The sequence below is a fragment of the Pagrus pagrus genome, assembly GCF_965226575.1.
Source record: "Pagrus pagrus genome assembly, chromosome: 1".
NCBI classification, from domain to species: domain Eukaryota; kingdom Metazoa; phylum Chordata; class Actinopteri; order Spariformes; family Sparidae; genus Pagrus; species Pagrus pagrus.
The window spans coordinates 37,690,435-37,701,476 of record NC_140185.1 but is presented as its reverse complement, the minus strand read 5'-3'; the positions used below and the strand labels follow the sequence as shown (position 1 = coordinate 37,701,476).

At 44.9% G+C, this 11,042-nt stretch overlaps 1 protein-coding gene across 1 annotated transcript; it reads right to left on the bottom strand.

The window, feature by feature from the left end:
- Positions 1–7: 7 nt before the first annotated feature.
- Positions 8–9,088, bottom strand: LOC311257050 (protein NLRC3-like; the record flags this gene model as incomplete). Its single annotated transcript, XM_084352500.1, has 10 exons — positions 8–667; positions 3,537–3,583; positions 3,712–3,885; positions 4,450–4,623; positions 4,717–4,890; positions 4,971–5,144; positions 5,239–5,409; positions 5,524–7,262; positions 7,921–7,973; positions 9,076–9,088. 10 exons carry the CDS (start codon positions 9,086–9,088, stop codon positions 9–11), a joined length of 3,378 nt encoding a protein of 1,125 aa, XP_084208626.1. The 3' UTR covers position 8.
- Between the last annotated feature and the right edge of the window lie 1,954 nt (positions 9,089–11,042).

Sequence of the window (11,042 nt, the reverse complement as noted above, 5' to 3'; positions counted from 1 at the left end):
AATCACAGTCATGGAATCAGACACATGACTGTGCAGAGTCCCTCCTGTCCCTCCTGAAGTTGTGTTTTAGAGACACTGAACTGAGGATAAAGTGGTTCAGTGAATGTGGTTTTGAAGGTGTGGAGGTGGATCAGTCTGTTCAAGAAGAGTCTGTAGAAGGACACAGTGCCAGCAGGCCAGTCCACATACACTGCTACTCTGCGATGGAGAGCGTCGTAAAGGTATTCAAAGAGGAACAAGAGGACCCAGGAAAGGAGGGAGAAGAGAGGGTTGTATATGCAAAGGAAAAAGGAGAGGAAAATGAGGAGGAGGGAGAGGAAGACAATGACGTTAATTGTGGTGGAGAGTCTTGAGCAGCTGTGGGGGCGGGATGTTCTCCTCATATTGTCCCTGACAGAGTATTCACCAGATTCAGAGCGAAACAGGCTCCAGGTCTGACCGTTCTCCCCCCTGTAACCCACTGACACATCCACTACTTTATGCCACTCTACCTCCCAGTGACAGCGACCAGTCACACCATTAGTACACAGCAGCCGAGGCTCGTTGAATCTGCCTGGATGATCCGGATACGGCTGATCCTCCGTCGCATACACCACCTTCTTGTTGTCATCAGACAGTTTGAGTTTTCTGTTGATTTTGTTTGTGTCGACTTCCAGTTCACAGGCATCTGATGGAGGGAACAAGACACAGAACAGCTGCAGGTTATCACCATTCATTTATTTACAACTTGACTAATGTCTGGGACACACAGGAGACTATCAGGGATAATTGTGAATTATAATAAATATTAAGATCTAATTTACATTAGATCGCCTCAGGACCAGCAACACCTGAAGAAGGGAAATGATGGCCATGATGCGATAATTCAGTCTCATAAGAGGTACTAAACTGTCATTTTGTAACTCTGAATAATTAATTTAATAACTAAAACCAAAATTACCATAACAGCTGTAATGGTCAAAGGATTTTTGGAGATCTTGACAGAGTCGAGGTTGGCAACATTCACTCTTGTACAATATTAAATAGACAGCATGAAGGTTCAAAAGCCACTTATTTAACACAAACATGAAAACAATCTAACTAACATGTACTATATATAGCGAAACCAATAACCTGACCTGAGAACACAGTAACACCGAACAGTGAACAAATGTATAGATTGAACAGATGTGCATTACATCAACCAGATTTTAAAAAAAGAGTTATGTGCTTAGCAATGCTATGCCATGCTGTGTGCTATCTAGGCCCAGTTCAACGTTACCAGTTTTTGTTGAAAAAGGGCCTGGTGGTTCCTTGGCTGATGAGCCAAGCTGGGGAAAGTTGTTGAACAGTGCCATCCTGTCCGATGAGAGAAGGCAGAGAAACTGTTTGCTCCTGTTGTTCCTCGCGGTTACACCCCGCCTTTCTGAAACCCCGCTGTTCCGAAAATCGACTTCTATTCTTCGTAATGGCGGGGTTCCCCATTTCTCTAAAGACCCTGCTATTCCGAAAAGTGCGGCCGGAAGTGGGGATTTCAGCACCACGGACAGCGCGTGTAACAAGATTTGACAAACGTTTAAATGTGTTTGCTGCAAGTGAAAATATACATAATAAATGAAGATAGTGACATAGCCTATTAGCAATACAAAACAATGAGTTGCGTGAGTGCAGCCGGTGAGCAGACGGCAGTGTTTGATGTAGAACGTAATTTGAACTTGAAAATCAATTTCGGTGTGTGTGTGTGTGTGTGTGTGTGTGTGTGTGTGTGCGTGCGTGAGTGCGTGTGTGTGTGTGTGTGTTTGGGTCGGGGTTGGAACAGCGGTGTTTCGGAATGGAAGGGCGCTCCTGTTCCTCGCTAAGTTATCAGCTCTGTACTAACTTGCTTCATGTACCTCAGATTGTGGAGTTAGCTGGCAAGTTTTGTGTCACAGCTGAGCCAAGCAGGGGTACTGAGCTGGGGTACTAGCAGGACCTTGTGTCACTGCTGTGAGGAGAAGTTCAGAGGGCCTGCTGTGGAATTGCAGCTGGAAACTCTCAGCACCTGTTAAGGCCAGGAGGGTCCAGGAGAAGAGCTTTTTTTTATTCTTAACGCTGTAGCCGTCGCTGTTTAAAGTCCCATAAACAAGCTTACAACACATCTCATCTCATCTTCTTCCGCTTATCCGGGGTCGGGTCGGAGTGGCAGCCGGCTCAGTAGGGAGCTCCAGACCTCCTTCTCCCCAGCAACACTTTCCAGCTCCTCCGGGAGGATCCCGAGGCGTTCCCAGGCCAGATGAGATATGTAATCTCTCCAGCGGGTTCTGGGTCTGCCCCGGGGTCTCCTCCCAGTTGGACGTGCCCAGAAAAACTCCAAGGTGAGGCGCTCAGGAGGCATCCTGATCAGATGCCCGAACCACCTGAACTGGCTCCTCTCGACGCGAAGGAGCAGCGGCTCTACTCCGAGTTCCCTCTGGATATCTGAGCTCCTCACCCTATCCCTAAGGCTGAGCTCAGCCACCCTACGGAGGAAACTCATTTCGGCCACTTGTATCCGCGATCTCGTTATTTCAGTCACTACCCACAGCTCGTGACCATAGCTGAGGATTGGAACATAGATGGACCGCTCAGCTCCCTCTTCACCACGACGGTCCGGTACAACGCCTGCAATACTGCAGACGCTGCACCAAGCCGTCTGGTCCACCTCATGCTCCATTCGACCACGACCACAAAGTCTATCATCGACCTTTGGCCTAAGGTGGCCTGGTACCAGCTACACTTATGAGCCACCCTATGCTCGAACATGGTGTTTGTTATGGATAATGCATGGGGCGCAGCCCCACGTTATCCCTTTGGGCTGAGCCTGGCCGGGCCCCATGGGCCAAGGCCCGGCCACCAGACACTCGCCGGGTCTGGCTCCAGGGGGGGCCCCAGTGCCCCCCTACCGGGCGAGGTGCTCTTTCCCTGTAGTTGCCGATTCATAGGGTCTTCTTGAACCGCTCTTAGTCTGGTCCCTCCCCTGAGACCAATTTGCCTTGGGAGACCCTACCAGGAGCTAATGCCCCGGACAACATAGCATCCAGGATCACAGGGACACACAAACCCCTCCACCACGGTAAGGTGGCGATTCTTCGGAGGAGAGCTTACAACACGTAGTGTGATAAAAGCACAACACTCACCATCAACATTCAGTGTTCAGACGATCTGCTCCCACAAACTGACTTTTCTGTCTCTGTGAGAGAGTTTCCATCTGATGAATCTCAGGATAAAGATTATTATTGGCCACCAGCACCTTTCTGAAAACCAGATTTTTAACTCGAAAAGCTCAGAGCAGCTGCACAAAAGACGCAGAGTGTTCTGAAAAAACATGCTTGCGGACACGGATACTTAGTCTTCAGCAGCAGCCCGGGTTCTGATTTGGAACTAGTCCTTTGCTGCAAGTCTTCCCTGGCTCTCTCTCTCATTGTCTGTCATTCTCTAAGATGTCCTGTCAAAATAAACACTAAAAACATGCTTGGTGGAAATAATCAGCACCCTCTGCAGCTTTGTTCTCATGAATCAAACTTAAAAAAAACACTCACATCTGCTTGGAACACGTTTCAGTCTCTGTGGTCCGCCATGCTCCAACCTGGAGGAAGAAACACACTCAACTTCAGACACGTTCACTCAGTCAGTCAGAGGGACTGAGAAACAACATATGAGTTACTGTCTGTCCATCTGTCCATATCTGAGAGTGTCCAGTCTGTCTGTCCATACCTGAGTGTGCCCAGTCTACAGTGTGGATCCTTCAGTCTAGCTGACAGCCGCTTCCCTCCTGAGTCTCCTGGATGGTTGTAGGTCAGGTCCAGCTCTCTCAGATGTGAGGGGTTGGAGATCAGAGCTGAGGCCAGAGATGCACAACCGTCCTCTGTGATCAGACAGCCCGACAGCCTGCAGACACATACAATGTGTTTAAAGTGTTTAAATCAAAATTAGTCCAATTTTAGACTTTCACATTATTCCACTGTTTAAAAGTTATAAAACAAGCGTGAATTCATAATAGCTGTAACCAGCCAACCACGTAGGTGCATGCATCCATGTGTTCATGCTTTCACAAACACAACCTCAAAAATATGGAAAATAATCATATTCATAAACATAAAAAATAAAATATCAAGAGATAGCTTTGGGGTGTCCATTGATGGCCTCATGATTGCACCTGGTATTTTGTGGATAATCTGGTTCTTCAGTTAATTTCTAACCTCTGGGGGTAGGGCAGTTTGCTGCTGAGTGTGAAGAGGTGGGCATGAGGGTGATGCCGAGATGTATATGATTTAAGGACTGTTGTCAACATGCACTTTAAGTATAAAATTTAAGTTATACTACTGTTATAACGTGTCAGCTAATCCCTTCACCAAATACTGCTATTACAAATAATGCAGGATCATACAAAACACTTAAAAGCCTCAATATCTAACATTGTAGATGGCTCTTTACAAACGTATTAACCCTGACCTGAGAGTCTCCAGTGTACAGTGTGTTGTCTCCAGTCCAATACACAGCTGCTTCACTCCTGAATCCTTCAGGTCGTTGTTATTCAGGTCCAGCTCTCTCAGACTAGACGACTCAGAGCTGAGAACTGAAGACAGAGCTTCACAGCTTCTCTCTGAGAGGTTACAGCCACTTAGCCTAAAAAAGGATTTTAGTCAGTCAATCCATATAAAATCTAAAAAGTAAATAAAAGCTTGCTGGGTTAACTTCTACAATAGTCTTCAGCCTGACCTGAGAGTCTTCAGTCTGCAGTGTGGACTCTTCAGACCAACTGACAGCTGCTTCTGTCCTGAATCCTGCAGGTTGTTGTTACTCAGGTCCAGTTCTCTCAGAACCGATGACTGGGAGCTAAGAGCTGAAGACAGAGCTCCACAGCTTCCCCCTGTTAGTTCACAGCCAGTTAATCTGAAAGTAAATTCAAAAATTAAATCTATAATATCTTTGAAGCTTATTGGGCAAACTTATATAAATAGTGAAATCCTGACCTGAGGGTCTGCAGTGTACATTGTGGACTCTTCAGTCCAACAGACAGCTGCTTCACTCCTGAATCCTGCAGGTTGTTGTTACTCAGGTCCAGTTCTCTCAGAACAGATGACTGTGAGCTGAGAGCTGAAGACAGATCTTCACAGCTTCCCCCTGTCAGTTCACAGCACCTTAACCTGAAGATGATTTTGAGTAAGTCAATTCAAAAATTAAATATATAATATAATTTAAGCTTATTCGGCAAACTTCTACAAATAGTTAAATCCTGACCTGAGAGTCTCCAGTCTGCAGTGTGGACTCTTCAGTCCAACAGACAGCTGCTTCACTCCTAAATCCTGCAGGTTGTTGTTATTTAGGTCCAGCTCTCTCAGACGAGACTTGGAGCTGAGAACTGAAGACAGATCTTCACAGCTTCTCTCTGAGAGGTGACAGAAACTCAGCCTGAAGAGGAAGCAGTATTATAGAAGAAAACGATTAGAAATAACAGATTAATAGAATTTTAGGTTTTCTTGATTTAAAGAAAAAGTTAACCTGGATATCTTTGTGTGTACATACAGAGCTTTGTTGGAGGCTTTGACCACTGGCAGCAGCCTCAGAAGAGCCTCCTCTAAGGCAGAGTATTTCTTCAGATCAAACGCGTCCAGATCTTTTTCTGATGACAGTAAGATGAAGACCAGAGCTGACCACTGAGCAGGAGACAGTTTATCTGTGGAAAGACGTCCTGATCTCAGGTACTGTTGGATCTCCTCCACTAGAGAAACATCATTCAGTTCATTCAGACAGTGGAACAGATTGATGCTTCTCTCTGGAGACAGATTCTCACTGATCTTCTTCTTCATGTCCTTCACTGTTTCCTGATTGGTCTGTGAGATACTTCCCACTTGTGTAAGCAAGCCATGTAAACACTTCTGATTGGTCTTCAGTGAAAGACCCAGGAGGAAGCGGAGGAACAAGTCCAGGTGTCCGTTTGGACTCTGTAAGGCCTCGTCCACAGCACTCTGGTAGAAACGTTTTTTAGACTTCTTGGATGTTGTTTGTTCTTCTGCCAGCAGGTTGACTCCAGAGTTGATGAACGTCAGATGGACATGAAGAGCAGCCAGAAACTCCTGAACACTCAGATGGACGAAGCAGAACACCTTGTCCTGGTACAGTCCTCTCTCCTCTTTAAAGATCTGTGTGAACACTCCTGAGTACACTGAGGCTGCTCTGATATCGATGCCACACTCTGTCAGGTCTGGTTCATAGAAGATCAGGTTTCCTTTCTGCAGCTGCTCAAAAGCCAGTTTTCCCAGAGACTCAATCATCTTCCTGCTCTCTGGAGTCCAGTGTGGATCTCTCTCAGCTCCTCCATCATACTTGACATTCTTCAGTTTGGCCTGAACCACCAGGAAGTGGATGTACATCTCAGTCAGGGTCTTGGGCAGCTCTCCTCCCTCTCTGGTCTTCAACACATCCTCCAGAACTGTAGCAGTGATCCAGCAGAAGACTGGGATGTGGCACATGATGTGGAGGCTTCGTGATGTCTTGATGTGGGGGATGATTCTGCTGGCCTGCTCCTCATCTCTGAATCTCTTCCTGAAGTACTCCTCCTTCTGTGGGTCAGTGAACCCTCTGACCTCTGTCACCATGTCAACACACTCAGGAGGGATCTGATTGGCTGCTGCAGGTCGTGTGGTTATCCAGAGGCGAGCAGAGGGAAGCAGTTTCCCCCTGATGAGGTTTGTCAGCAGCACATCCACTGAGGTGGACTCTGTAACATCAGTCAGGATCGCAGTGCTGTGGAAGTCCAGAGGAGGTCGACACTCATCCAGACCGTCGAAGATGAACACAACCTGGAACTCTTCAAAGCTGCAGATTTCTTTGGTTTCAGTGAAGAAGTGATGAACAAGCTCCACCAAGCTGAACTTTTTCTCTTTCAGCACATTCAGCTCTCTGAAGGTGAATGGAAATGTGAACTGTATGTCCTGGTTGGCTTTGTCTTCAGCCCAGTCCAGAGTGAACTTCTGTGTTAAGACTGTTTTCCCGATGCCAGCCACTCCCTTTGTCATCACTGCTCTGATTGGTTCATCTCTTCCAGGTGAGGCTTTAAAGATGTCTTTACATCTGATTGTTGTTTCTGGTCTGTCTGGTTTCCTGGATGCTGCTTCAATCTGTCTGACCTCATGTTCATCATTGACCTCTGCAGTCCCTCCCTGTGTGATGTACAGCTCTGTGTAGATCTGATTCAGAAGGGTTCGGTTTCCTGCTTTAGAAATCCCCTCAAACACACACCAGAACTTCTCCTTCAGACTGGACTTCAGACTTCAGACTTTGGAGTTCAGCTCGGCACAATGCAGGACCAGTTCCTGAATAAACAAACAACAAATTAAATCAGAGAGTGAATCCGACTGAAAATCTGAGAATCTGAACATTTAAGTGTGTCAATGTAGTTTTTCCTTCACCACCAGTAGGGAGCAAATTTACAGGGTTGGAAACATAAATCTCTCCCATGTTGCCTCCTTTTCATCTCTCCATAATGAAATCTGTTAAAATGCTCTTACTCCTCTGCAGACAGTCAGGCGACTCCTCCTGCTTCATCCTCCTCAGGGAGGGCTGTGATCTGCTGCTCCTCGTCTGATCTTCATCCTGACTCTTGCTCTGACTGTTGGATGTGATGATTTAAATGAAAAGACCAAAACAATATAATCAACTGAGGATACCTCACAAGCAGACAGTAACAAGATAAACTTAAATTCCAGAAGCAGATGTGACATTTGTACGAAAGAAATGTATTGTGGTCGATATGATGTCTCATTTTAACTGATTATTTGACGAGTATGAAGGGTGCTGGTTGAAAAAATGACTAAATATCGACTTAAGTCAGAAACACTCACAGATAAGTGAGGATAACTCGGTTAATGATGCACAGCAGCAGCAGGAAACAAGCATGACTCAGCTCTAGACTTTCCTCACTGTCACTGAGTCATTTATAGGTGTGACCTTATTAAACAGCAGCCAGGGACCAGCTGATACACATCAACAAACACAAAATACTAGAAAGCACAATAGTGACATTATAGTGATAGCATTTGAAATTATAGGGACATCACTAGGGCAGTAAAAAGGCCAGGCGTGTTGTGGTTTGAGTTTGTGGTTCAGTTTCCTGTTTTATTTTGAAATTCTCTCCCCATGTGTCATGTTTTGCTTTTCATTTCCTCCCTTTGTCTTTTTCCCATCAGTTAAACACCTCCTGTGTATTTAAAGGTGCAATGTGTAAGAACTGACCACTTATTGCATTCATACTACAATCAAATAGGGAGCATCATATCACCAGAGTAACTGCTAACTGCTGCTAACTGTAGCTGCCGTTAGCTAGTTAGCTCAGTTAGCCGTGCAGTAAGCAGTCCGGGACTGAAAGTGGAGTGGTATTAGCATGAGGGCTGGGCCATATATCTGAACACTGCATCATGACAAAATGTGTAATTTCAGTCGATATCTGAGTCGAGTTCAGTTTGAAATCTTACCTTCCATCAGCAGGTCGTCCACCTTTAAATTCAATAGGAAGATCTATAGACCGATCACTCTTCATGGACACACAGCTGGGCTCAGGAGAGGCTGATCTCTGCTGCTGAGTCCTGAAACAACTAAACACATATATGTATATGGGTGTTTAGTGGTGTTGTAACTGTCTGTTGTCTTCATATTTGAAATCTACATATTATGTTAACAATATGCATAGCAACTGGTGGAAACCTGGCTATTGCAGTTGAATTTTTCCATTAGCAGATTACATTAGACCTTGTCTCACCAACCTCCCCTCACCTCCAACCCGACTAACATCTGCAGACTGTGGAGAGGAGCATCAGTGAAGAAGTGATTGAGCAGTTAGATAAATATGCCTTTGGTAACAGCCCAGTCACCAGGATAATGTTGACAGCTGATGTTTCTGCAAACATTCACACATATTGACATTCCTATGAAAACGTGTCATATCGCTTCGTCTTCGTTGTGGTGATATTGTAGAATCTCTGTCTGAAAATGGCTTCAGACGTCCATTCTGCCTCCGTAACTTTCATACAGACGGCAGCAATAATGGCACAATACTCCCGGGCCTTGTGATCCTCTCACCTCTGAGCTTCATGTTCCCCACACAGAGGCTTTAGAGGGACGGCCTCCCTCCTCTCTGTCCTCACACCGACTCATAGCAGCATCCACACCTGCTGGGAGAGACGCAGTGCATCATAACAACAACAACAGTGACAGTAATGTTGGTTTGGATGAACTCACATCCACGCACACACACTTTGTAGCAGCAGACACACACACAGAGGAGATGCTGCTGATTGTTCATCAGTCTACTGAGTGTTCAGCTGTGGCTGCAGGTGAACAAACACAGTTGTATCAGCAAGTTTCTTTCCAAGGAAAGTTTAAAGTTGGATAAATATTCTGGCAAACATGGTTTCTATGGACTCTATGCACAGCTCCACTACTTCCTGAACTTAAGGCTGCTCCTTTATTTCCTGTCTTACTTTATTGGACAAACTGATTAATCCAGGTGTGACTGATCATTGTGACTACTCAGTTACACCTGGATTAATCAGTATGTCTAATTATTTAAGACAGGAAATAAAGGAGCTGCCTTAAATTCAGGAAGTAGTGGAGCTCTGCATAGAGCCCATTAAGTTCCACATCATGTTTTGTGGAGAAGACAGTCAAGTCAATTTTGGGCGTATCTCCATGAAATACGTGTCTTTTTGCACAGTGACACACACACACACACACACACACATATATGAAGAATCACATCAGGTCAATAAACAAGTCGTGTGTTTATGAGAGAAGTCTGGTTCATTGTTTCCTGTTTACTGCTGCTCCGTCTACTCGGCCCACATGACCTCAGTATTTATTAAACCTACATTAAGAAAATGATCCACCTTTAAAGATGCTGCTGCTCTTTGTGAATTCATTCATTCCCTCCAGTTTGAAACAGCTTAAAAAATCAAAGTTCACCATGTTGTTGTTAAAAATAACAGTGACAATAATGTAACCGTGTGTGTGTCTTGGGTGTGTCCCGGTCCTTTAACAAACAGCACTACAGGCCCGGTCGAGGCCCGCTGTGATGGCCCTGAACACGGAGGCTAACCGTTAGCACAGAGCTCCTCTCACCACAAACAGCAGATATCTGATGAAACTAACAGTGAGACCAGAGATCAGCTGAGACTCATTCAACTCTGAAAACTGACACTTACCGAAGCTTCCACATGGAGAAAAGATCTGCGCCACACCGAGGAGACAGTGAAAGTGAAACTGCTGACACACACTAAAGATTACTGCAGGTAAAGGTAACCAGGAAATACCACGAGACAGAGAGAGAGAGATAAACCTGTTTTTATACTTCAGAAGCATTTCACTGGTTCTCTGACTGCTCAGGTATTTTGCTGCAGCACACTGAGGCCAACATGTTGTCATGCTGTCGACCACCAGAGGGCAGCAGAGACTCACCCAGTGTCTCAGTGTGTCTCTGAGTGTCTCAGTGTTCAACCTGCTCACTGTGAGTTTTACTGCAGGAACACAGACAGGAGCTGACAGAAACAGAGGTGAACTCCTCTGAGATGTTTACTGACGGGTTTACTCTGTAAAAAGTCTTTTACAGATCAAAAAGGTGGAAGTTATAACTTCACCTAAGTTTAAAGATGATCCAGGTTTTACAGGATTGCATCATTAAATTACATTTACACTACAGAGTAAAGAAATTAAGAATTAGTTTTTTACTTTCATTTACATGTTTTCAGCTGCTTTAAATGTGGATGACAAATTTCATTTTCCTCCTAAAATTAATCCTATTAATTACCCCAATTTTTCGAAAAACAAAAAATTAATCCATTAAATCTGACAACGTTCAAGATTTTAGATGTGTTTTGTCACTGCGGTCATAAAAGTACACTCGTCGAGACGAAACAGTAAATAAGTTAAAATAATGTACAGAAAATAAAAACGATAAAGATGAATAAAAACAAAATAGTTCTGTTTGAAATTCAACTTTGTCATGTCTGAAACACTCTGGACGAGGAAACCAGTGTTTCATCTCCAGCTTC